Source organism: Neopelma chrysocephalum, unplaced genomic scaffold, assembly GCF_003984885.1.
Source record: "Neopelma chrysocephalum unplaced genomic scaffold, ASM398488v2 Primary Assembly neopelma1_200, whole genome shotgun sequence".
NCBI lineage: Eukaryota > Metazoa > Chordata > Aves > Passeriformes > Pipridae > Neopelma > Neopelma chrysocephalum.
Genome location: NW_020897862.1, coordinates 2,617,187 through 2,644,493, shown reverse-complemented (window position 1 = coordinate 2,644,493; position 27,307 = coordinate 2,617,187). Strand labels below are relative to the sequence as shown.

General features: G+C 43.9%; 2 protein-coding genes across 5 annotated transcripts in view; one reads left to right on the top strand and one right to left on the bottom strand.

Moving 5' to 3' along the window:
- PIK3CD (phosphatidylinositol-4,5-bisphosphate 3-kinase catalytic subunit delta) overlaps positions 1–4,305 on the top strand; it is a 24,013-nt gene extending 19,708 nt beyond the window's left edge. Inside the window, exons 18-24 of the mRNA XM_027703024.1 lie at positions 1–68; positions 680–758; positions 1,014–1,181; positions 1,898–2,021; positions 2,835–2,980; positions 3,214–3,346; positions 3,852–4,305. The exon at positions 1–68 is cut by the window's left edge and continues 63 nt beyond it. Of these exons, the coding sequence (XP_027558825.1) occupies positions 1–68; positions 680–758; positions 1,014–1,181; positions 1,898–2,021; positions 2,835–2,980; positions 3,214–3,346; positions 3,852–3,989 (856 nt within the window). The 3' untranslated portion in view covers positions 3,990–4,305. The remainder of the gene's footprint in view (positions 69–679; positions 759–1,013; positions 1,182–1,897; positions 2,022–2,834; positions 2,981–3,213; positions 3,347–3,851) is intronic.
- A 3,095-nt stretch (positions 4,306–7,400) lies between these two features.
- CLSTN1 (calsyntenin 1) overlaps positions 7,401–27,307 on the bottom strand; it is a 37,866-nt gene continuing 17,959 nt past the window's right edge. For 2 of the 4 annotated variants that reach the window (XM_027703019.1, XM_027703020.1), the window contains 15 exons: positions 25,757–25,965; positions 24,678–24,827; positions 24,394–24,579; positions 22,998–23,246; positions 21,222–21,343; positions 20,057–20,219; positions 17,901–17,951; positions 16,034–16,191; positions 15,245–15,393; positions 14,571–14,797; positions 13,711–13,881; positions 12,955–13,100; positions 11,361–11,496; positions 10,520–10,704; positions 7,401–9,925 (listed from right to left, as the gene is read on the bottom strand). In XM_027703019.1, coding sequence (XP_027558820.1) covers positions 9,731–9,925; positions 10,520–10,704; positions 11,361–11,496; positions 12,955–13,100; positions 13,711–13,881; positions 14,571–14,797; positions 15,245–15,393; positions 16,034–16,191; positions 17,901–17,951; positions 20,057–20,219; positions 21,222–21,343; positions 22,998–23,246; positions 24,394–24,579; positions 24,678–24,827; positions 25,757–25,965 — 2,497 coding nt within the window. In that variant the 3' untranslated portion in view covers positions 7,401–9,730. The remainder of the gene's footprint in view (positions 9,926–10,519; positions 10,705–11,360; positions 11,497–12,954; positions 13,101–13,710; positions 13,882–14,570; positions 14,798–15,244; positions 15,394–16,033; positions 16,192–17,900; positions 17,952–20,056; positions 20,220–21,221; positions 21,344–22,997; positions 23,247–24,393; positions 24,580–24,677; positions 24,828–25,756; positions 25,966–27,307) is intronic. The other 2 variants (XM_027703021.1, XM_027703023.1) reach the window with 1 other exon arrangement.

Genomic DNA, 27,307 nt, shown 5'->3' with positions numbered 1-27,307 from the left:
ATGGATTGTGTTTAATAATGAAGAGACAGGTGGAGGTGGAGTGGGCATTATTTTTAAAAATGGAGATGGTAAGTCTTTATTATGGCTCTGAAAACATATCCTTTAGTCTCAAGTATTTACTGTGGTGAGTGGGCCTAAATATGGACAATCAAGATGTTGTGGAAATGAGGACCTTTAATGTTTTGAGGTTTTTTGGCACTAATCTGGAGAGATAATAAGCTCCCCTCTATAGTTCACCTGCAGCCCTCTTTCCTGTAGATTTTAGTGCAGGGGTGGCTGGATACCCTTGAACAATAAACCCAAACCTGATGTGAGGTGTGAAGGAGCTCCAGCAGTCCCAGCTCTGCAGGGCTGGGGTGGCTGCTGCTCACTGCTGTGTCCAGGCAGATATCTCTGCAGTGCCACAGTGACTGCCATGGCAAGAGCTTGGGCAAAGTGAGCCTGTACCTCCCTTAGTAAAATCATAGGAGTTAAGGTGCCTGGTGGGGTGGTTTTACACTGTTCCTGCACCAGCAAACACTGCTCTGTGCTGATGTTCGTTCTGAGCTGGACCAGCAAGTGACAGACGTGGCAAAGGCCCCTCCAGCAGCTCTGCTGCAGGGACAGAACAAGGGCCACTTACAGGAGCACTGGAGAGGGGACACTAGGAGGTGCTGATGCCCCTTTTTCCCTTGTACAGATCTGCGTCAGGACATGCTGACCCTGCAGATGATCCAGCTGATGGACATCCTGTGGAAGCAGGAGGGCCTGGACCTGAGGTGAGTGGTGTGCACACAGTTGTCCTACTGCAGTGATACATCATGGCTGGTGAGGCTGTTTTTCTCTGCAAGCTCATTTTGCCCCCAGCAGGTCTGTCTGGTGTTGTGTGAGCAGCTGGGCAGGTCCTGTGGTACTGGGGAACAGAACTGCAGAGGAGAGATGGAGGAGACGTGGCAGCCAAGGGAAAGCTTAAAAGTCAACACCACCCAGTTCTGGGCAGGATTTCAGTGGAAGGGTTTCTTTCATCTCTGCAGGATGACCCCTTATGGCTGCCTCTCCACAGGAGACAAGACTGGGCTGATTGAGGTGGTCATGCACTCGGACACCATCGCCAACATCCAGCTGAACAAGAGCAACATGGTGGCCACGGCAGCTTTCAACAAGGACGCGCTGCTGAACTGGCTCAAGTCCAAGAACCCTGGGTGAGTGGGCTCCCCTTTCCTCATTTTCCCTCAGTTATGCTTTCCAAGCTGTCCCACAGTGTCTGTGGCTGCTTCCCTGCCCTGCACACCTGAGGGCATCGTGTGGGTCTGTGTGGGTTGGAGGCAGAGATGGAGGCAGCTGGGTTACTGTTGGCAAGCTCGTTGTGATCTTTGGTAGCCTAAGGTAGCACTGCCCCCAGGCTGGATCCAAACCTTGGTCTTCCCCTTGGTCCTGTGACTTTCTCCAGGCACACACAGTGTGGTGGCAGATGGAAAAGGGGCAGGAGGAGTAGTGCCAGAAGTGGAAGGTGAAAAGGAAAGGGGCACAACAGCTCTGTAACCTGGGGGTTTACTGGACAGAGAAACAGCAGCAATGCATCAGTGCTGTTCTGGTGCAGCAGGGCCACCAACAGGAGTCACTCTAGGAGCCCTCTTTGTCTTTGGGATCCATGGAGATGTAGAAATGAGGTAATTTAGTTGAGACTAAATAATTTTCGCTGAAATTGTGGTGACAACCTTATTCAGACCCCTTTAATTACAGGCAGTTACTGCAGCTCCTTTCTGTGCAGCAGGGGTGGGAGTCCTGCCTCGGGAGAGCTCTGCAGGAATCCAGAAGTGATTCCCTTCCTTTCTGCTGCAGGTTTGCAGGGGAAGAAGCTCTGAAAAGAGCTTTCCAAAGTAAAATTCTCTTTCCATCTCCTCCTTGCCCTCTCTAGGGATGCCTTAGACCAAGCCATCGAGGAGTTCACCCTCTCCTGTGCCGGGTACTGTGTGGCCACCTACGTGCTGGGCATCGGGGACCGGCACAGCGACAACATCATGATCCGGGAGACAGGGCAGGTACAGGCACTGCTGGGGGGCTGGGACAGGGCCCTGAGAGCCACTTACTGTGGACAGAGACATCCCAGTGCAGTCCCACCTCCCCTCCAGCCAAGGCAGGCTGGGCCAACGTGCTCAGTGAGCAGCTCGTGCCATCAGCAGCGTAAATCCAGTTGTATCATCTGAACTGCAGCATCGCTGCCCGGGGCTGCTGGAGCTCCCAGAGCTGCTCTGCACAGGCCCCTCGCTCCCTTAGCCTCGGCAGGGAGCTGGTGCTCCCCAGTACAGAGCCTGGAGCCTGGGATTTGGGGGTCACAGCCCCTCTGCAAAACTGCCAGGGTGCCCCAGGCTGTGCACAGGAGCCTCCTCCCGTCTCTGCTCGAGGGGTGCAATGACCTCGCTGGGCTTGGTATTTTAAAAAGTACCCAAAGGAGGGGAAAAGAAGCCTCAGCTGAGGAAGTTATATTTTGTAGCAACTTCAAAACAGGACAGTTTCTTTCTGTACTGTCTGGGACTGCAGCCTGCACTGGCAGGTGCCTAGGGAAATGCTCTGCCTCCTTCCACTAGTGACACAGTAAATCAGGTATTTCTTCAGATATATCAAGTACTGAAGAGGCAAGTGCCCCTTCTGTCCTATCCAACATCTAATCACACTAGAAAGTATCTTGGCAAGTAAATATTGTCTCTTTCCAAAGGGGTGATAAGGGAGAGGTCATTTTTCTCCCTCCAAAATCCTCTGGTCACTTCTGCTGAATTCAGTAACTGAAGAGAACTCAACACTGATCAGCTAAAATAGATACTGTTCTAAAAACATTTTTCCTTCTTTATTTTCAGCTGTTCCATATTGATTTTGGTCACTTTTTGGGGAACTTCAAGACTAAATTTGGTATTAACAGAGAACGAGTTCCTTTCATCTTAACCTACGACTTTGTGCACGTCATCCAGCAAGGAAAAACTAACAACAATGAGAAGTTTGAAAGGTGAGTGCTGGGAATGAAAAACTCACTTCAGCTTTTTACTCTCTGCGTTTTTAGAATTTATTTCCAGCAATATGTAGCCTGTACACATTAAAGTAAATAAATTATTATCTACCTCTTGGAGAAAGTTAAAGAGCTTGGTATTATCAGTGGAGACAGCTACAAACTGATCTGTAGCTTTGCTTTATAAACTGGCAGAGTTTGCAGTGTTCACTCCTTTGCCATCACTCTTTCAGGTTCAGGGGTTACTGTGAGAGAGCCTACATGATCCTGCGGCGCCACGGGCTCCTCTTCCTGCACCTCTTTGCACTGATGAAAGCTGCTGGTCTGCCAGAGCTCAGCTGCTCCAAAGACATCCAGTACCTGAAGGTGAGAGAGACAGAGCCCAGGCGGGGGAAAACTGAACACCTGATCCCGTGGCTCAGTGAGGAGGAGTCAGTGTGGAAGGTGTATTAGAAGCAGAAAGAAGGAGTAGATGCAGAACATGGGAAATGCCAGGTGCTGGTGCTCAGGAAATCACTGGAGGTTCTTCATCCTGAGGGCAGCAGGTACCTTCTAGAACCAGTTGGCAGGGAGGGAGACAAAGGCCTTTGGCTGTGCATCATTTCCTGGTCCCAGTTTGCCCCTTAAGTGATAACCACACATCCCTGGCGAGCTGCAGGACAGCACCTTTGTAACACCCTGCACCAGCAGAGTGGAATGGAAGTATTTCATTAGTGAAAAACCTCTGCAACTAAAGTAACCATTAAAAAACATTAATGGCTGTTCCTTTCCTACTCTGTGCTCCTTTCAATGGGGTAATATCTTAATGAGTACACATCTTACTAGTTGAGCTGCTAATGAGGCCAGACTGAATTGTTCCTCTCACCTCCAGGACTCCCTGGCTCTTGGGAAAACCGATGAGGAGGCACTGAAGCACTTCAGGCTGAAGTTCAATGAAGCCCTGCGAGAGAGCTGGAAAACCAAAGTGAACTGGCTGGCACACAACGTGTCCAAGGACAACAGGCAGTAGAGCAGCAGAGCAGAGCCCTGCTCCAGGGACACAACACCCGCACTGAGCCCAGCCAGGCAGACAGGTTGTTAAGGAAAGACTGGTGGAAGTTGCAGTGTTGAAGATCCCCCACCTGCATTCCCAGAGATCAGACATTGCTCCATGACTGAAAAACTGCTGGCCTGTCCTCAGCCACACCCCCGTGGCTGCTGTAGAGCTTTGGGGGACAAGGGAGAGACGCGAGGCAATAAAATTACTGCGTACAGTGGAAGGTAGGTAGAGGTGCTGTACCCTTAAGAACTCATTAAGCTTCAAATACATCTTCTAATGGAAGAGTTGAGGCAGTTGTAACATCCTTCCAATGTGCTAATGTCTGTATTTATATTTTCTTGAGAATTTAGCTGAACAGAGGACCTCCCTCTCCCATCCCTGTAACCTATCTTGCAGGTCACCACCATTACAGCTCAGAGGCATTAACTTCAGCACTGCCCTGTGTCACTGTCCACCAAGGGGGGATCAGTTTAAAGAGCACTGAAGCTGTCTTGGACAAATGGTTTTACTCTGCATTGTGACAGGATAAAGATACCCACACTGTCATATTGCTTTCTGTCTGCTCCAGAGGCCAAAGTGTTCTCAAACTGAGCTGGAACTCAGCTGTTGCTGGACAAAACTGATGCCACAACAGCAGGTTCGGTGGCCACTGGATCAGGTAGTTTCTTTGCTTTCCCAAGTCAGGCTTTAGTTGAGCCTCAAGCAATTCCTGCATTTATTTTGGTTTTAAGCCTGAAAACAGTAAGACTGCATTTTCCAAATGGGCACAGAATGTTGGTGGCTCCAAGTGCCTCCTGCTGGGGTACATTAGAGCTGGTTTGCCACCTGGTCTCCCTGTACCGTGTGTGCAGGGCAGTGCCCCACACCTACACAGTCCCTGGGATCCAACACTCAGCTCCAGAGGCAGCTGGCACAGATGGCACCGTTCTGTGCCCGAGCTGTTGGGCCAGACTGTCCTCCTGTGCAAGGAGTGCCAGGATGAGTGGGTTTAACACTGAAACACTTACAGCAAGTTGCATCTCAACTCCCACCTTATTGCAAATGTACTCTCTGTTCTTTTCCCCCCTCCTCCTCCTCCCAGCCCTGGTCCAGACTCCTGCCCTGCTCTGAGAGCTGCTGGCAAGGGCCAGGGGTCTCTCCAACGAGGTGCTGGGATCAATCCCACAGTTCTGTCACAGCTCTGTCTCCAGGTCATGGCCCCACCAGGAGCAGCTCTGGGTGCTGGGCTTGCCCAGGGACAGGGAGCAGGAGCCACTGCTGGACACAGGAGCATGGGCAGGACCTGCTTCCTCTGCCAGTTCTTGGGTCCTTCCTTCCATTTCCCCACCTTCCCCACACCCTCAGGTTCCTATGGAAGTACCACCATTCCTGCCCTCTCAAGGAACAGCAGAGTCTAATTCTCAAGACACCCCCAAAGCTGAATCCTGTATTTCACTTGTTTGCCTTTAATTAGGTTCAACAATTTTCTTTTACTCACTGTAAAGTGTTTTTTAAACTCTTTCACTTCTCTGATGTAGGTAAAAATAGAGGCATTGCAGGTACCTGTGTTGTCAAACGATGGACTAGACTCTAATAAATTTAGCTTTCAATTCTGCTTTAAAATTCCCACAGAAGCAGCAAGTTCAGGAGACTGAACTGGCCTGTTTAATAAATCTTCCCTTCATGATCTGAATTTGATTTGATTTTTGCACCCAGCACATGGGTGCAACTCATTCCTGACTTTCAGCTCTGTTTGATACTTTAAAATCAGGTACCCCCGTACTCTAAAATTAAAAAAATGCTGCCCCAGAATGGCTGTTCACGTCCATCTTGTTTGTTTAAGGGGACCAGTTCAAATCTGTCAGCTGTGCAGCTGGTGAAGAACAAAGTTAACACTGCTTTATAAAACAGTAACTTCTTCCATAAGTAGAAACAAACAGTAAGTAATGCCAGGTTTGGTCAGTGAGTGGAATCTGAAACACCTGGAATAAACCCTTCTCTGCCTTTATATCCAAACAGGCACTAGCAGTGTTACAGTTTCCAATCTAAATTGTGGTTTAAAGCACTTACTGTTTCTTTTCACAGAAGATGTTAAGCTGTGGGGTCTGGTCTGTTCTGGTTTGTACCTATTCAGACAAACCAAGTTCCTTCTCAAGCACTTGTTGGTAGAAGCAGCGGTTCTGGCCTAGAAAACACCCGATTTTAGTTTTATGTAACCCTTTTCCTACACCTTTCCAATGATCCTGGGTGTGACTGAAGCAGCACTCACGCTCTGACAGCTGTTTTGGTACTAGAAGGAAATCCTGCAGGATTTAGAGCTCTTTGCAGGCTGATCAGACAGTGAGAACAAGCCCTGTGCCTCTGCTCCATTTCAGAGAATAAATATTGCTGTTTCTTTCCTTATTGAACTAATTTACAGAACAAAAAAAAAAAATAAATCCCAGGCCCCAGGCAATATGAGATGCACTGAACCCACCCCCTGATCAGGTTTGTACGTCCCTGTGGAAGGGAAGACACTACAGTTCTGTGCCTGGAACAGCAATTCTCTTGCATTGCCACAACCTGCTATTCCAGGAGCCCTTAGATGTGCCTGGTTTCCAGGCTCCCAGCAGGAATCTCAGGCCCTAATCACAGTTTTCCAGCAGTGGCTCCTGTCCCCTGTCCTTCAGTGTGAGAAGTGCAATAAGACAAAGGTGTCTCAGTGGCAGCTGCAGGGACTGAGCAATTCCCCAGGGGTTTCTCCACCCAGCCCAGTTTCACAGAGGTTACTCAGTCTGGAAACTTGACTTACCCACAAGAAGCAAAAATCCCATGAGTCATCATGTAGACCTTCTTCCTTGGACACTCCTGGAAGAGCATCTTTGTTGAAGCTCTGATGGGTCAGCAAAGAGCCTTTGACTCCAAATCCACAAAGCAGCAGCTCCTCACCTGATGGTTTTGAGCCAGTGAATTGTACTGAAGATTCAAACTTAAATCACTTGCAAAAATATTCCATTTCACCATAAATAAGTGGCTTCTCATTTTATAAATATGCTCAGAATGATAGACCTATTTCTATTTATTTAGAGATGTTTCTGTCATTTTTTTTTAACTCACCCTGTACAAACTGATTGTGCTTATTCTGTTGCCTTTGAAAAAAAGAAGTATTTTTTTAAGCCAAACTGTGGTTCTGCGAAAAGAGAATGTTTACATGTTTAACTTTTCAGTTGCTTTAGGTACATGTTTTGTAAGTAAAAAATAAAAAATATTGATAAATTGTCCACAGATGCTGCTGAGTCTTTCTGTGCTTGAGATCAACGAAAAACAAAGACTCCTCCTCCCCCAACACAGGCAAATTAACACTCAGTTTATATGACTTGATTCCACTTTGTTCCACTCGGGAAGAAATAAAAGCAAACAACCTTTAGAACCAGAAATTTATTGTAGCTTATAGACTTTCCAAACTGACCTGTTACCAATATACACATCTGAAAAGTTATACCCACAGTGGCTACAAACTGCATCAGGACGTTACAACCCCTCAGTATTACCATTAAGTCATGATCAGTTTTGGTCTAAAATACAGCAGCTACAGCAACAGTATATGGAAGGATAAGTCTTCTACATATTAACACAGGACAACTGTCAGACATAAGTTAAAAGTTTCCCAGTTTACTTAAAACTAGCAGTTAATTACCACGTAAGTAGTCAAAACCATTTTCCCATTTTAGAAATCTAAAATTTTACATTAAAAAAAAAAAACAAAACCCCAAAACAACCCCAAAAAACCGGTAAGCTCTGGTGTGGGTTCTCTTCCCTGCTTCCAGGTCCATCTCCTATTGTAAAGGCACTCCACAGTCAAGGCTCCCCCAGATCAAACCCACCACAGGTCCTGTTACACCACGAGGTGAGAACAGGTCTGCTCTGAAAAGCAAACTGAACAAGCATTTGGATCAACCCTTATCTTTTATCTCTCTCGGTTAATTAGGACCCTTTGTGCCCCACCCTTTGGCTCCTCTGGCACCTTCCCCAGTGCCCCTGTCCCTGCTGTGTGTGACACGTGTGGGCTCTGCACCCACCAGCAAACACTGGAGCTTGGCTTACCGTGCTGAGGAGGGAATGCAGTCCCAGGCTCCTGTTACAAGCAAAACAAGTTACTCTTTAATCCACCTCCATAGAAATCAAGCAGAAATTCATCATTCAAGACTCTGCATAAGACCAAAGAAAGTTAAACGAGCCCTGCCTGACAGAAAAACCCGCGCTCCCCACCCCGGGGCAGCAGCACTTTCGTACCTTCCAGCTTTTGTCCTTTGCAGTCCCAAGTCAGAACCGTGATGGGAAACAATCCCAGTCAGCTCCACTTGGAATAACAGTAACATGATTCCCAAGGTTTTCTGGTTGGGTGATTTATGCTACAGTTTTTCACCAGCAGGAAAACACAATTACTAAGTGTAAACAAAGGCTTAAAACACCGACAGTCCGAGTTACTGTACAAGGGGCTGCAGGGGAGGAGCAGGAGTGTTCAGTGGGATCAGCTACACCCCAAACCCTCCCGCTGCCAAATCAGAAAAAAAATGAACAACTAAAAAAACCCCCAAATCCCTATTTATGTAGACTGGTAGCCAAGGTGCACAGGTCCCCAGGGCTCAGGCTTTCCAGCTTCATTACAATCCATCACTTACAAACCCCCACCCTGTCAGTATGAACAGCCCAGCACTGGATTACAGGCAGCCTCCCTGGAATTAACAGGAGCTGTGGCAACACCCCACAGCCCCATGGATCTGCCCACCATCCATGTAGTGTTTTTTTTCCCCAATAACTTAAAAGCCCTTATGCCAAGACTTAATTGGAGAGGGAAAAGAAAAATTAAAAAAAAAAAATAAAAATGAAAGCCCAACAACTGTATTGCACAGGGCAGCTGAACCTCTGCAGAGGCTCCTAAAGCCTTTACAATTTCTCACAAGCTTGTGTTCCCTCTGCAAAATAAAGGGGGTTAAAGAAAAGGAAGGAATTGAGGGAGAGCGGGGCATGAGCGCACATCGAGTCAAGGCCAAGGACAGAGTTACTGAACATCTACACTAAGAACTGTGCCCGTGCTCCTGCTGCAGTAGGATGAGACTTGTAATAGTTCATGCTGCATGATTTTTCACTTTAGCATGTTTTAAACCCCAATTCCCTGTTTTTCACTACCACAAATGACATAATTACATAATTCCAAGATATTTACAAAATATTAAAAAGTCTTGTTAATCTTCTACATATTAACCTCATTCTGCCACTTTACACATGCACTAATTCGGGGGGAAAAAATTAAAAGAAATCAACAGGCTGAAATGAGCAGCTTTACCCTTTGTCAACAAGCAATCTTTGCATCTTTTAGAAAGAGGAAAAAAAGGAACAAAGCCAAGTTTGTTTCACTGAGCAAAAAAAGACAGTTCAGAAATTCATGTGCAATGGCTACAGAGCTGTAGAGTCACTTAGCTGAGATGACATGAAGAAAAAAGTGCAAGGTGGTTCCTCACAGAGCGTAAAAAAAATCCAGTCACTGAGGCAAGGCTGAAGGAAGAGGTGCTAAACTACAACCCTAAACATCAGGGACTGACAGAACACAAACACGGGAGGTGAGGGGGGTCAATCTACTGGCCAGAATGAATTTTTTTTGTTTTAAACACCATGAATCCTCGGTACCAATGGAGTGTGTTACAGTGGAGTCTTCTAGAGCGGGAACAGAAAGACAAAGGGAACAGCGGGAATCAATAGCTGAGGGTGGAGTCATCCCATTCCAGCTGTTGCTGTCTATTAACATTCTGTTGGTCCTCCTCCTGCTCTCCCTCCTCCTCCTCACTGCTTTCAGACTCTGCACTAGTGATGTCATCTTCTTCTCCATCTTCACTTTCTTCTTCCTCCTCCTCCTCTTCCTCTTCACTGCTGTGTTGGTCCTCGTAAGTCTGTTAAAACAAAAATTAACTGTCATTACCACACTTGCCAAAATTCTTTTTATTCTTTATTCAAAGCACTGTGTTGACAAAGGGCTATTGCAGATGCCTTGCTGGTTTTAAAAGCTCAGCAGGAATTGGGCAAGCAGAGAAGACAAAGGCAGGAGCACCCTGTGGAAGGGCTCTGTGACACTGCTGTCAACCCTGGCCCTCTACACAAACTGATGCTGAAGGGTGATCCAGTCCTGCAAATTCTGCTGGAGAAGGATCTTGCAGTAGGACACACTAAGGAGGATTATAAACACAGATGTTTTGATGATTAATTCCTGCCAGTTTGGACCAGAACAGGCTGGTTAAGGCAGTGTGCAGCACATGCTGGACACTGGCCTGCAAAATTCCATCCTGTATCATGAAGCTCTAACCCCTGCAAGATCCCAAACATAACTGCTCTTGGCATTTGGCACATTCATTCCAAATTCCCAGTCTCTGCTCTGTGCTCAGGGGTTGGTTCTGCTCTACTCCTCTCCCCATGGACAATCCCACCCCTTACAGCTGGAAAAGGCCATTTTTGGTTCAGTGCTGAGCCCCAGCTCCACAGGGTTTTACCTCCATGGGGTTCACAGTGATGGTCAAAGCAGAGTCATCCCAATCCATCTCATTTTCCTTCCCAGTGTCCTGGTCACGCATCGTCCTCTGATGTGCAGCTCGGATTCTGAACACTCCCAGGATGATCATAAAAACCAGGAAACTCACACAGACAACAATCACCACAGTGGCTGTGCTGGGAACAACTGCAAGGAGAAAAGAGAAGGGGTTCCTAACATGGCATTGGTAACTCTTCCACAGTGCCAAAAACCATCACCTGCACTGCACAAATCCTCACGTACCTACAGAGGCACTTTGGCTACAGTCACTTAAAAAGTCAGTTGGAGAGGAAGAACTAAACCTCAGTTCCTTAAATATAATTACATCAATCTGAAGGACTGAAAACACATGGAAAGCAGATTCCACCACACGGACTCCTCTCTAAATTGCCTGTTTTTCTTCCTCTCACATCCTACACTCTTGCCAAATTAATGTAATTAAAACAGAAAGGGCAGATCCCATGAGTCATCAAGGGAATATCATTGCAGTTCTTTCCTTGTGCCATTCAGAAATACTGTCCCAGTTCCTCACAGCCCTTTATCAAGGGCCTTTATCAAGTCCCTCCCATTTTCCAACACACACACACCAACAGAAAGCTCTTCTGGCAGGAAAAGGAGTCCTGGATCTCAAGGAATCCACTCCTCCCTGCCTGGGCAACAGCAGAACAGGCCCGAGGAGCTGCCTGGATTATCAGTCCAATACACTGGTTTAAACTCTGGAAAAAACCCTCTCTGCAGCAAGAAGCCTGCTGGACATTTTAACAACAGAATACAACCAGTTCAACTTTATAGAGAATCCTGACCTGAAAAGGGATGAGGGTTGGCCAAGTTGTGACCAGAGAGGTCCACAAAGGAATGATGCACGGGGTGAACGAACTGCGGCTGGGCCGCGATGTGGTTGGCGTGTTCCACGGGGTTGGCCGTGTGGATCACGTTCACCTGGGAACAGAGACAAAGGGTTAAACTCCAGAAACCCAACAGTTTAGGTCTGAAGAGACAGAAATAAAAGAGAAAAAAAATTGAAACAAAAAAAAAATCTATTTCCCAGGGCAGGCATCCAATCCTCCTTCAACAGAGCAGTGGTTTTCCTCAGGGGACAGCCATCCCAATCAGTGGCTCCTCATATTTTCCATTTCTTGTCACAAAACCCTTCGGTTTCACAGCTCTCAAATCTGTTTTAGTCTGGCAAGCTGGTGTAGAGACTCCAGTATTTCAGAATAAAAGGGATAAAGCCAGCTTATTACCAAATTTGGTAGCCAGCCACTTTAACTCTGAAATAACAGTATATATGAAGATATCTAACCATTAATTGCATTTCCTTCATTCCCATCTCTTATTCTGCTGTATATTTTCAGCTAACAGCAAAGAGAAAAATTCCTTATTACAGTCAAAGTGTTAAGAAAGAAACTACTCTTTCAAGTTTAACCCCCACTTAGCAGAGTTGACTTTTAGGCACAAGTGGAAGCTCATCACAAATATTTCACATTTCCTTGCTAAACCAGTAGAGCTAAATGTGCTCTTCCTGTGATGGAACAGACACGGGGGACCTGCCCCTGCACAGCAGGAAGAGAGGAGAACTTGTGTTTACTACACAACAAGGAAAGCATTTGCACTTCCAGAGTTTGGTAAAACCCAACTCAAGCTCACAGGATTTCCTCAGGAAGCAAAACACAAAAATACCTGTTCTGGAACACGAGGGGCTCCCAGCCCACCACCACCACCCAAGTGGTGGCAAATACTGTGGTGGCTTTACTGTCAGTGCCTTGGTCAGCTTTAAAATGTGGAAATTCAAGCTCAGAGCTCAAAGATGTCGAGTTATGTGGTAGTTCCTCCCAATATAAATAATTCCACATTCCAGCACTGGAAATTTTACTGCCCTTAATGTCATATTCTGCTGTCCTCCCATATATCTGATGTAAGCACACTAAGTAATAATGACCCTCTAACCTGCTGCAGAGGAAAGGCAATTTTAGCCTGTCTGTGCTCTTACAGAAGCCCTTAAGTGTCAGAAATTTAGGCACCAAACACAGTGAAGGGCCCAGCAAGTCCATCTGTGGAATCCCAGAAGTTACACATGAAGCGCTCTGGGAGCACCACTCCCACTCCATTTGCTAAACATGTTTTCAATTCAACCTTTTCACCTTCATTTTGTATTTCTTCTACAATACAACAGTTTCACCTTATTTACAGCTTCTTACTTACAGTTGCAATGTAGGACTAAGACACGTTTATATATAAAATACAACCCGAAATGCTCACGTTTACTAATATTTATTTAGAGGACAAAAATCTAAACCAGTGACTGATCAATTATCTATCAGCTGAGGCAACAACCTCCATCCCCCTAAGCCAGCCATGCTCTGAAGCTGCTCAGAGTGCCCAGCTCAGCTCACAAACCTCCACTTTGAACTCGTTGCTGACGTAGCGCCCGTTGAGCTCCGAACAGACCAACTTGAACTTTCTGTCGAAGAGAGACACCGTGTGCCAGTTCCTGTAGCGGATCAAATGCAAAACTTCTTCATAATTAGCCATGGTATCAACCCCTGGGGAGGAAAACACATGGGGAAAACAGTTACTTTGCAAAAGATTCGAACGCACCATCATACACTGCACAGGGGTCACACCCTTCCTTCAGTAAAAGTTTTCTTGGGTGATGGATTTTCAGTTAGAGGAAAAAAAGTACCACCACAGACATGATGTGGCTCCACTGAAATCCTGTGGATGGATTTTGTGATAAAACCTTAGACCCAGCTGGTCTTTGAAGGGATTTGGGGAGTCTTTCTTTTAGAATATTTTAATGTATTCTGAATATAAACCACAAAGGAATGATGCTCCCAGGCACTGGATTATCTGTGCAAGGAACAAGCCTTTTCTGGGGCAAAGTGTAACTCCATTTCCACAGTCCAGAGATAACCTGCAATTTGGGACAGGAGAAAAGAACACAAAGAAGGTTCTGGAATGATGTGTTTTCTAGAATCACAGCTTTCCACCAAAACAGTTGTGTCTGCAATTCTAAAAATGATCCAAATTTGAAATTCTAAAAGAAAAAGAAGTATCTGGAGTAAGGTGTTAGAAACCACCTCTCCAGAACACTGTTCCCTTTGTGCTGCCTCCAGACCCTTCCCACAAGACCCCCAGCAGCAGGAGCCCCACCTGTGATGATCATGCCCAGGTTGGAGCTGCTCATCTCAATTCCCTTCTGCTGCAGCCGGGTCATGTCGATCTCCAGGCTCTCCTGCTCCTGGTTCAGCTCCTCTCCCAGCACTGTCACCTCACACGTATCCAGGTTGTGCATGATCTCCTCAGATACCAAAGACTCTTGCACTAAAAAGCAGAGGAAAAGCCAAACCCATAAACAGAAACACAGGTGAAGGAGACAGGAGCCCAGGAGCTACAAAGTGTCACATGCAAACTCTTCTCCCAGAGCAAATATTAGAATCTGGGCCTGAAGAGAGCAAGTATGCATGAAATAATGATTAAAAAAATAAAATACAAAACTCAAACAAGGGATATTTACACGAGGATAGTGACCTGGGCTTACTATCATTTCCAGTAAGTTTTTGTTAGCTCAGAGCAGAGATTCCACACCTTATTTCCCCTACTAGATTCTGTATTAAGGAGATAATATAGAATATAATGTAAAATATCCTATATATATAATAAATTCAATATAATATGATATGACATGATATGATATGACATGGTATGGTATAATATGACATATATTATATATATGGTATGATATATGTGATATGATATATATGATATATGATAAGAGATGACATATATGGTATATGATATGATATATATGAGATGATATATGATGATAGATGATAGTATATATGATATATATTACATGTGATATACGAGATGATATATGACATACGGTATATAAGATTATATATGACATGATATATGAGATTATATGATATATGATATGATATAATAGATCCTCCAAGGGGATCAGTGAGTGAGGTGAAGGTGGGCACACTGGAAGCTCAGCAGGGTGTTACCTGTGGGATCCTCATCCCCATCCCCCTCTGGCTCCACCTCCCGGGTGATGGTGCTGATGATGCGCAGCTCAGGGAAGAGGGAAACACCCTCGGAGCTCTCAAACTCGGAGGCAGAGCGGGCAAAGTGGTTGATGCCACTCAGGCTGATTTTTGGCTCCTCTGGCTGCAGGACCATGACATATCCCTCCACAGAGGGGATGGAGACACAGGCCTCTTCATTGAAACACCTGGGACACAGAGGCAGTTGAGGTTAGCTGGGAGGGAGGCAAAATTCCACTCAGTAATTGCTTTATAAATCTTTGAAAAGCTGTCTCAGACCCAAGAGCCTTAGATAAATTCAGCAGCTGCACTGGAAAGCAGGAATTCCCCACCTGGGGAGCAATCTTACAGTTAATTTTTACTTACAGTTACCATTTGGCCCCGTTTCTATGCTCTGACTCACAGCCACAGATAACACCTCTAATGAAGGCAGTGACTGGCAAGACATTCCTGTCTTATTCCTTCCTCCATTGTCAGGAAGGAAACAGTGCTGGTGTAGAAAACATTTCTGTATTCACATGTGAGACAGTCACATACACCAAGGCTCCTTTACTTATCCCCACTGAGACACAAGGACACCACTCCAGGCTCCACCATCCCTACCAGGGATGGATTATTTCAGCCCCAGGACATACTTGACAACGCTGGTGATCTTCAGCCTCCGAATGCCGGGAGTTGGGAACTGGCGGGAATTCAGGTAGGAAATGTGCTGCATGGCCTTGTCAACCCTCTCAATGTCATCCCCTTCTATGGTCAGTGTTGACTGACTGGGGTTCATGTGGATCTGAAACAACAGAAGAAAACCATAAGAAAACACCCAACATGGTCTGGCAATTCCAACTGGAGCTCAGCAGTGCTCAGCCTGGTAAATGCAGGATAATTGAATCCATATTCCAAGCAAAAAGGGCATTATTTACTGGCCCTGTGGCAGACAGTCTAACCTCCCTATTCACTGCCTCATTCCAGTGGAATATATTTAGTGTTTCATTCCTTAAGAAAAATTCTAGGCACTTAACATAGTTCTGGGTTCTGGTAATATGGAAGGGAGGCAGCTGATATAAAGGAGAAATTTAGCTCTGCTCAAACAGCCTTGCTACTAAAAAAGCCAGGCAAGTTAAATCTCGTTTTATGAACTGCTTGTTAAGAATCTCTTTTATCAGACACCCTGGTACAGCTGGTTAAACAGAGGCCTACAAATATGGAATGCCTCTTCCAGACTTTAAGAATGAGAGTTACTGTGTTCTCTTTCACTCCACTAAGACCATATTCACACAAGAAAGATTTCCCAGGTTTTAGGCAATTTTAATGCAAAACACCACAAGGGACGAGTTTGTTTTATTTGGGACACCCTTACTAACTCTGCCAGCAAAACCTGTACCTATGAAGCAACAGACACGTTCCCTTTTGCTCATCTGCAACTTTACCTTCACCCCTTTGCCAACACCATCAGGCATCTGCAAATCCAGCCCCTCCTTGCAGGTGTAGAGACAATCGATGACCTTCTTGCTCTCCAGTTTCCCAGAACGGATCATCAAACCCGCCAGATTCCCTCGGAAAAACTGCGCCATGCGGAGCTCTCCACCTTCGGGAAGGGAGGGAGGGAAAAAACCTTCACTTGCTTTGATTCTTTTTTCTCTTTCTTTTGTAAAAAACAACAAATATGCCTCCTGGTGCACAGAGTACGACACGCATGCGGGTTAGTTCTGACCCACTCTGGGGGTTAAACCTCGTGATCGTGGTCAAGCACAAAGAAAGAATTCCACAGTTCACCATGCACGGGGCCCTCAGACAGCCAGGGCCACCTGGAACCGCCGGTTCCGGGACAAACATCTCCAGAGAAACCCCACCCAGAGAGGTGGTGCTCGGGAATGGAAGGTAGGGCCAAGGGGATGAACAACAAAAACGTGAATTTTCAAGCTGAGGAAATGAGACCTCCTGCCACTGGGATCTCTGCAAAGGCAACGCCCATCAGGATCCATCCTCTAGGTGTGAGTTATCCACCCCCAAACCCAGCCCTGCAGGCTCTCCTGACGGCCAAAGGGCAGGAAGGGACTTTACAAACTCATTCGGCTCATTCTGAAAAAGGTGTCCAAGAGTTACCTGCCACCCTTTAAAGGTGCCCCTTCTCTGGGCAGACTCAAATGTGCATTTTAAACTCAGGTAACTCACTTGTAGATATCTGGGTTAAGTCTGATGAACTGCAACCTCATAAGCCCCTTATTCCTCAGGTTTTCTTGAAGATGACACCACAATAATCACCTAAGTCCATCTTGCTAATTAACAGGGGCCACAGACCACCACCTGGAAATCTGTATTTCAAGGCCATCACTCACTAAGCAACTTAATTTTTAGAGATTCTAAGCTTGTTTTAAAGATTCTAAGTGATAAAAGATCCCTGGTATAACTCAAAATAATATTCAGTGGGGAACTGTCCCATTACAAATGATACAACTTGCAGCTTAGATTTGTACAGCTCCAGCTTCAAACCCCTGGATGCTGCTACCTCCTTGTCAAACTAAAAAATTCCAGGAATTCTTAAACTTTACAGAAAGAGTTCACATCTTGAATTCACTTTCAGAAATACACACTAAGTTAAAGGGTCTCAATTCAAGACAAAACTGAACTATAAGTAAAAATTTCTAAGAAAATCCAACCCTGTTAAGACAACTTGAGATACCTGGTAGGCAGAGCTTTTTTTCCCCATCCACTGTAATCAGAATTTTATATAAATTTCTGATCAATGAGTATCCCTTGTAAATTACAGGTCTGTCTTTATGAGCAGCCTGATCTAAATATGAAATCAGTCTTATTGTGAGTGAGGAGCAGAGTCACCTGACTCCCAGAGGTCCTTCCCAACATACTGAATAATTCTATAATAAACACACATACCTAAACACAAACACATGTATTTATACAGGATGAGGGGCACTTATGTTTTAACAAAACTGGGTGAAAGAAATGATGGCTGATATTTTACATCAGCAACTTGCTGACACCACTTCACTGCCATCCCCAGATTTGTACATGGAGGTGTGTTTGGATGCAACCAAAAAAAAAAACCAACAAAACCAAACCAAACACAAACCAAAAAAAAAAACCACCCCCAAAACCAAGCAAAATGTCAGCTGATGAAGCTCTGCAAATAGAAGCACAACAAAGAAACAAGCCTAGGAGAGGATTATGTGAAGGTCAATGGCCCGAATGCGATGCTGCGTTTCATGCTCTGTGTGAGATGAAGCAATGTCTTGGCTTAAAAATGAAATAAAACAGTAGGGAAAAAACTCCAGCAACCTGCAGAGGTCTCGGGCACAGTTTCATTGTCATTCTCATTTCCTGTATATTCTGTAGAAAAGCAAGACAAAAGAAAGGGACAAGAGGGAAAGGACCAAGTCGTTACAGTTTGGCAAACTCTTCTCACAGAAAATACAAAGTGGCCCTTCCCCCAAAAGTCTGCTCATCTCCCACCCAGCTTCTCAAGGATTAGTTCTTTTGAAACATGAAGAGCTGCAATGCAGGGAAGAAGCATCACTGTGTTGTTACAAGAGCATAAAAAGTCATGGCAAGACGACCCAAAGAGCCCCACACACAACCTGCAGTAAAACCAGTAAAAACTGGATTAAGCCAGAGAGCAAATCTCCCACAACCCACTGCTGGTAACGAGACTGTAAATCAGCTGGCTCCATTTCAGGGGAAATTAAGGTGAAATCCACCCTAATACAGCAAAGCACCAAAAGGTATTAAAAGCTGATCAAAACAAGCCATTACCAACACAGATTCTATCATCATAATAATAGTATCACATGTGTTAAGCAGTCAATTTATCAGATGGAAGCAAAATTAAAAACAGCTTTTAAATTTTCGAAAGAAATGTTAAAAGAACTTCTTCAAAAGCATAAAATCTCTCTCTCCTTGGAGGTGAGCTGTATATATAACTTAGAGCAGCCTGATTTATTTTAAAGTCTTGATAGTACAAAACCAATGGCCATTAATTTCACTCCTTTGGCAAACTTTATTCACCATGTGTTCTAATTCCCTAAAAATCAGGCTTTTGGTGCAATTTTTAAAAGGCAGTTCTTGTACTTTAGAGTTTTATACTCCTATTTCAGTCTGCTTTCATTAAAAAGAAATCTCATGGCAGAAGAGATTAAAGAATCATATCATGGTGCCAATACGAAAGCACAGGAGTTTTTAAATTAAATGTAATTTTTGTTAGGATGCAGAACATACATGGAAGGCATTACACAATCCATACATTTAGCTGGAACTGAGTTTCCAAGCTTCAGTTTCTTTAAAATCAGTCACTATAATTTCCCTTTGAGACAGAAGAGATTGGCTGGAAAAGTCACAGTGAGATGAATTATGGAGAAAATCATTAACTGATGCAAGGAAGAGACAACAGAACAAATTTAGCCCTGAAACAGCATTAATACTGAATGATAGTGAACTTGTCACAAAATAACAGATTTGATAGAGAGGACAGATAATTTAACCTTCATTCACACTTCAAAGCCTTAAAGCTCACAGAGAAAAGAGAGACATTATAAGACTGTTAATTTGATTAAAACATCTCAAAGCTTTCCATTTGTCACTCATTCCCTGGCTACATCTACACATCCCTGCAGACAGCAACTACAGCCTATAATGGGAACTAAATAAAACAGGAATGATTTAACACTGTTTCATCTCCAACCAAAAAGAGCAGCTTTGCACCAGCCAGGGTCTAAATTAATCAGCAAACTGCAGTTCAGCAATGGAGCAAGAGCTCTGTTCCCAAGATCTCTGGAATCAGCATCCATGTGCAGATGCATCCTCCTCCTTCTTCTCCAGCTCTGAAGAGTAGGTTTTAAAGTATTAAAGCACATGAATCAGCACTTCACAGCTTGCAGAATATTGTATTTTAGGCCACAATGTGCAAACAATAAAGCAGATGTCTATTTTTATAAGCAGAAATGGTAAAATGTCCAAGGACAGCAGCACTGTGCTGCTTTGCTGAACTGTCTGCTGGTCATGGCTGCAATAATGAGAACACTTTTTCTACAATATGCTTTTCAACTTACTTGAAATTAAGTGTTCTGCTTAGTAGTCTGAAGTATATGAAATATTCTTGCAACTATTATTAAAAATAGCAAGAATCACAACAACAACAACAACAATAATAATAAAAATTAAAAGCTCTCTGTATTCCCAGGGTCACCACAAAACCCACTTTGGTGGAATACAGCTTGGTGAGCAGCTTTGTATTTCACAAGCACCCGTGGCCAATGAGAAAACAAACACTTATGGAAAAAATGACTAAAAGAGGAAATATGTGATACCAGCCAGGAGCAAAAATAACCTGCAGAAGGCAAACCAAGTTATCTTTCAGGCACTAAAATGTAATTCTAGATAACCACAGAGATATCATTAAAAAAAAGTTAATTAAAGTATTAAATATTGTAAATAGTTACCTTGCCAACACGCTCCAACCACCAGCTGTGTTTCTATCTTGGAAGGGTGCAGGGGGTAATCCTCAGTCACTGGGAAAGGATCATAGGAAACACCATCCACATAAAGAGTCACTGCAGGGAACTCAACGTTGACAACGTAGTGATGCCACTCCTTGTCACACACCTGAGCAAAGAGAGTTTGAAACATTCATTACAGCTGAATAACTGAGCTGAGGCACAGTTTGCATAAACACATGCAGACATACAACATCTATGAGCCTGCACAGACACAGCTGATGTTGCACACACATGGCACACATCTGAAAGGCAAACTGACTGTCAAACATTAATAAAAAGTTTCTTTTCTTCTGTTGCCAACACAGGAAACTGCTGTTTTTCCCCTCCTTTAATTTTTATACTGAATAACAGCGTATTTCAATCTAAAAATACATATCTACATGCAAGCACATCCTGAAATACTATTATAAGACAACATTACTTGACAGAGGACAGGTATTTTCTGAGAGAGAGAATGAAAAAAAACCCAACATTTTGAATTGGAAAAGGCCTTCCATGACAGAATTATTTACAGTGAAAGCTGATCTGGTTTTGGAAAGTAGAAATTTTCCTACAAGGACATATATGTGTATTTTATCATTAAAACAACACATATTGCCCTGCACAAAAACTAGGATATAATTAGATATGTCAGAAAGTCACTCACTGTCTAGGTAACTGGCAAAACAGACCTGCAAGAGTAACCTAAAGCAACTAAAAGAACTTGATAAATTGACAGATATTCAGAGTTATTTCATCATTCAGATCCAGAGCTCTGGAAAAAGGTCATATATTCAGAAGTACTTTAATGCTGCAAACAACCTGGAATATTTCCTGTTTTTTCATGCCCTCTGGAATACTTCCCATTTTCTCATGCACTCTCCCTTACAGTGTATTCAGTGAACATAGAAGAATGACACTGGGTTTTCTATTTTACACCCAAGATGAAAAGGTGCAGCTGAACCTGACACTTGATCACAAATCAAACAAGTATCATTGGGGTCTATAAAAAAAAGGGCATCGGGATTTCAGAGCTGCAAAAAGTATTTATTAATAATTATACCACCAGGGAGTTTGGTCTCTGGTGGTTTGCACTCTAACATCCTCCCAGCTGTCCTTCCAAAGGTACCTGATTCAGCTTCCAGTGGAATTCAGCAGGTTTGTAGGTTTTTCCCTCCGAAGGGTCCTGGCGGAAGAGGAACACGAGGCGGCAGTTGTGGACGTACAGGGTGTAGTGGTGCCGGTTCATATCTGCACGAGAGGTTTTAGGGACAGCATTATTCCCTGTAAACCCCCAGAACTCCACAAAATCCACCTGTTCTGCAACTAAATCTCCATGTAATTGAGAGGAATAAACAGATATAGAAGTTAGTCAGGCACGGTAAGAGGAATTCGAAACATTTGTAGAAGTAGTGAGGGCAAACATTGCTGAAGAACACACGGGTAACAGACATGTCTCTCCAAATCCAATCTAAACCAGGGCATAGGAGTGAAGAGCCAGAGATAAACTGTCAGCAGGAGAAAAAGAAAAAGAGCTCTGTTTGCAAATAGACTTTTTTTTGTTACAAAGGAGCAGCTCCTACAGCTTCTGATTCCTGGTTTGGAGCAGGTACACACACATCCCTAAGAGAAAACTGCAGTCACAGCTCTAAAGGATTTGCCATTTTAAATAAACACAAGGGTGAAATGCTGGAGAAATAGGTGAGAATAAGGAAAAGAAATATTTTAGATACATCATCCATTCCATGGCATGGATGAGCCAAGAAAGTGGGGAATGTAAAGAGATCAAACTCATGTCCATCTTTCAGTCTGACAGCACTGAGCCTGACTGCACTGTTCCAGTGCAACACAGTCCAAACTGCCTCCCTCCAGCTAACCTGGATTTAATCTTTCAATATTTCCTAACATACCCTTAGAATGAAGGCAAATACTACCAGAAACTACCTGCCACGAGAACTCTATGGTTAGGTCAAACCAAGGAATAAAAAAGGAGAAGTTGTTTTGAAGGTCTGCTGCCTATGCACTTTAAACCAGGAAAAACTATTGAAATTTGCCTTTTTTCTCTCCAGTTCATTTACTTCCATGGAGAAGGTTTGGGGTTTCATTAAGAGGAATAGGTGAAGGTAGGAAAAGAGAATATTTGTACCTGGTTCTGAACGACTGTCACTTTTCTCCTGTTCAAAGAAATGCTTTTGGGGTACTACAAATCTTTCATATTTTCTTACAACAAATCTTTCTTATTTTCAAATAAAATTTAAAATACATTCAGTGTAGTTTCCTTTGAAAGACCTAGAAGCAATTAAATAAAGCCTCTAATACACTGGCCAAATGCACTGCTCCAGCTTAACAAAGACAGGAATTCTTTTGCCCCCATTAGGCAGCAATTATGGAAACAGGGTTATCACATTTCCTTCTTATTAATAGCATTTTCAAAATTATTGTGTCTGTAGCATTCACAGAGAGTGAAATTATGCACAGAGTGAAAAACAAATTTCATCACTGGTGAGAGAGAAATTATATCCTAGAAAAAAAAAAGATATAGCAGCAAATGCTGCCACTAGAGCTGATATATGTATCTCAATGTTTTCAGGCAGCATAAGAACAGAGCTATCTTTGGAGATGCAAACTCGAGACTGCATTCCCAGAATAAGTCACCCAGCACAGCAAAAGAAGTGCATAATGTAAACTGAAATAGAATTAGAAAAACCAAGCCTGCCCAATCTGAAGCTGGATAATCTAAAGCCAAATCTATACATAAGCACAATAAAGAGTGACTTTTGAAGTCCATTCGTTTCACTTAAAAAAAAAAAGGTAGAGAAAAACCTGAAGGTTGTCACATGTGCTGCCACAGAATACAAAAACCCAACCAACCAAAAGGCAGTTTATAATCGAAATATTGACGAACCTGTCTTGTCTGAGTTGCACAGAATTGTCTCTTTCTCCTTGGTCCCAGGCCCGTGCCTCATCCACACCGAAATCATGAAGGGCTCCTTCATATTGACTGTGACAACACCATCTGGGACCTTCACAGCCTGGGTGCCGTTGAACTCGAAGACCTGGTCGCTGTCGTGGCCGTTGTCCGTGGGAAGGCCCACGGTCCAGTTTGCAGCACTGCTGGGAGGGGGGAGCAGCTCAGCTGTGCCAGAGGCAGCACCTACAATGGAAAGGGAATCAGACAGAAAACTTAAAAGACAACTGCTAGTTTCAAACCAAACTGCTTTTCTGAGCACTGAATTTTCGGCCCCAACTGTCGGGATGATGTCCTGCCATCACTCATCAAGCAATTCTCCTCTGAGATAACGTGGCACTAATTACAGACATCTGATATCGTGATGACTTTCAAAAATTGAGTTTCTGGGTAAGCAACTAAGCTCATTGAAATTGTTTTGCTTGCTGTCTCTACAGCTATAGAACCTTATTTTGCGCCCCCATCTCAGGACCCATTTCATTAATGCCACTTGTCCCTCAGGCCCATGACTGTGATGCCTTTCTCTTGATGCCTTTCTCTCAACACTGTACTGGCTGTAAGTCTCAGGTTCACCCAGTTGAAGGGAGTGCACAAGCATCCCCTCCCAGCTCACTGTCTAATCATAGCAGAGTCAGAAGCAGGTTCTTGGCTTGCTGTCCCTTCCCCACTTCTTAACGTCACACTGACCTCAATCAGGGAACAGCTCAGGAATTGCCTGGGTCTCTGGGGTTACACACTGTTCAGACTTTCAGCTGAAGTTCAAGACATAAATCAGTGATAATTTGTCCTGTAATCTCTATTCTTCCATACTGGCTACTAAGGATTCATAAACTTCTCATAAAGCCTTTAACTGCAGCATAAGTGGGTGCCAAGGGCTTCCTGGGGCAAACACAGTATGAATTTCTCTGATGCAAAGGAACTGTTTTTTTCCAAACCACTCTTTTTTTTGTGTGTGTTCTCACCTAGTTTTTCACCATGCATTTCTTAGATTGCAGCCATCACATCCATCATGCTCAGAGAAAGAGAGCCTTTAATGGCTATACCCTTCACCCAGATAACATTCTTTCAGCTCTTCAACATGACTCTCATGTGAGGGAAATTATTAGTGTACACAAGCTAGTGGAGAGGCAGAAGAAAGAGATTCTTTGCCACACTTGAGAATTATTTTAAAAGTCACCTTCAGGCAATTTCACTGCCTGCTAGGAAACAAGCTGCAGGAAACTACATGCAAATGAACACCAGATTTACTCACTGATTTGTGGTCTAACATAAAATTCAAAGCAAAACTAGTAAGCAAGAGAGACCACTTTTACTTTAACAAAGGCATTCTTACCACAGAGCCTGTGGATGGATTTCTCTGAGTAGGTGTCTCTATCACAGCCTTTACCAATATGGTTGGTTTCTAATTCAACCGTTGCTTCAACCGAGGTTATTGGCTCATCACACGTCTCCAAATGCATCCCAGGGAACAGAGCCAAGGAACCAGTGCCAGGCTCATACTCTATTCTTTTGCTCCAACCTGTGTATTTATCCAAAGAAACAATGTTAAAGATGTCTCATGTTGAACTGAAGGTACCAGCAAACGCTAACAGCAGAGAGAAAGGAGAGCAAACCAACCTTGCCAGCCAGGTTTGCACGTAGGCTTAATGCTAATTTTAACCAACACATCCTCAGCAGCTCTCTTCTTCCCACAGTCATACGCTGTTACTGTCAGTTTATACTGATGTTCTTTACCATAGCTCAGCTTCTCTGTGTTTTTTATATAACCTGGCACACACAAAAAAGGCAATGATCAGACATCAATATCATTTCTCGGGGTTGTTGCTGCATTAAACGCGTTCAGGTACCAGGTTTGTGCTTCATACAGATACCAGGACTTTAACAGACACCCCTGTGAGGGAATTACCCTTCACTATTTGACTTTTCAATGCCAGACATCAGGCCCAGATCCTTACAAATTACATTAATCCAGAGATAAGCACACAGACACAGAACAGCAGGTATATACATCTCAGGCTCTTAATAGTATATTATCTCAAAATGAAACTGCTCCTGGGTGGTAACTGATACATAAATTGCTTGGATTATGCCAGCATTCTCTTTTTTTTTAAATTTGCAAACCCATTGACAATGTGGATCCCCCAAAAAACTCAAACTAAAAGCCCACTGAAAACTGTTCACTTTGTTTAACCAGCTTGCTCGAACCACTAAAATTACCTACAGATTTTGAAGGGTCCACAGATCACTGGAGGTCAGGAAATGACCTAAACAAATGACTACACTTCAAAAGCAATAGCCATGAAACTCCAGCCACACATGAGCATCTCAAATGTGTAAAGCACACAGGTGGAATGCCATTTTTGAAAGCTAAGTAGCACAAGTTATCCTAATACAGAATGGACAAGACAGACCTAGTAAGAGGTGGTTTAAAATATCAGACAACTACTATATTTCCTTTAGTTTGAAAAGCATTTTACAAGAAACAGAGATGCAACCCCCCATCTGCTCCTGCCATCAGTGACAGCACATGGTACTGGCATTGAAAGACATCTCACTGTTCATTATTAATTCAGACTGAACACCTCTGTTTAACTGTGCTGGAGGGAGGGGTTAAACAGGCCTGCTGTACTTCTGTGCTGAATTGTTGGAATCCCATTTTTTGGGTGACAGAGGACAGCAATTCCCACTGCACTCACCATCCTTGTCAATGGCAAAGGGCACATCTGGAGTCACAATCTCGTAGCTGCAGATCTGGCTGAACTGGGGGGAACAATCTGCATCCACGGCCTCCACCTTGAGGATGTTGTCGTACCTCTTGCCCTCGATCACCGTGGCCTTGTAGGACTTCTCCTTGAACACCGGCGCGTACTCGTTCACGTCGTTCACCTGGATGTGCACTGTGGCTCTGCAATGGCACACACACAAAGGTCACCTGGATGTGCACTGTGGCTCTGGAATCACACACACAGGTCACTTGGATGTGCACTGTGGCTCTGGAATCACACACACACAGGTCACCTGGATGTGCACTGTGGCTCTGGAATCACACACACAGGTCACTTGGATGTGGACTGTGGCTCTGCAATGACACACACCCAGCTCAGCCTGGAGGCTGCACAGCTCCTGCTCGTGCCAGCTGACACAACAGCTCGCTCTTCTCCACAGGAACCCATCCCTTGGAATTCCAACCCTCAGGAAGAAATGACTAATAAAGCCAACAGTCTCAAAAACTACCTTAAGTAGGAGAGCCGTGGGTGTTTTTCCAGTGTGTTGCCATATAAATCAGTGCGATCCTACGTTATTGTTTACTACTGTTATTTATTTGCAAATAACATTCAAACGTTGCAACCATAAAATTGGCACCATTTTACAGAACTGCAACGAAACAGAGCTGTGACAAAACAGGCTTTTACTTTTGTTAAAACAGTATAATCCTAGTTCTTCCCTGCTGTCAGAGTATTTGATATGAACACCCAAATTTTATTTCATGTGAACAAGAGTGACAGTTAAGACTGGTCTCAGACTAAGAGCTCAGTCAAGTGCATTTGATTGGCTTTCTTGGGCTAATAAAGTACTCAGCTGTGTAAGTCAGTGAAAACAGGCTTATTTGTTAGATGGAGAAATGAGAAATCAGACAATTTAAATGGAAGAATCACAGAAGTGGCAGATACACTTTAACACATCATGCAGCTTGCTAGATAATCCAAAACAGATTGGATCTTGAATTCCATCCTTTCATGCCTGTCACTGATTGCTGGTTTACCCAGAATAGGAAAAATAAAGCAGTTTCTGTCACTGACCAAGGAGAAAAGATGAATGATGGAAAGTAACTAATAAAGAATTCAATAATTACAGTCCTTCCATAAAAGCAGAAGTTTCCTAATGATTATACTGAGAAAGATCTTTAAGGTTTTATTTTATCCTATGTGCTAAATAAACACCACCCAAAAAAAAAGGTATCAAACAAACTGTACATTTCTGACTTGTAGATCTGTTAAAAAACACAAAAACCCCCATAACACAGCCAGCCATGGGTCAGGGGAATGTGAACTGTGGCCTGTAGATGTAGATTGTGGAAACCCATCATTCTGCTGTGGGAGAACAGTAGCAGAGTGTGCTGCTGGATGTTCATGACATAGCCTCAATTTGGATAATTCTAATTTTTACTAGAGCCATCAGAGGAAAGTTTTTATCTCAACCAGCACAGGTAGAAAAATACAGATAAATTCTACAGTGTGGAGGAGGAC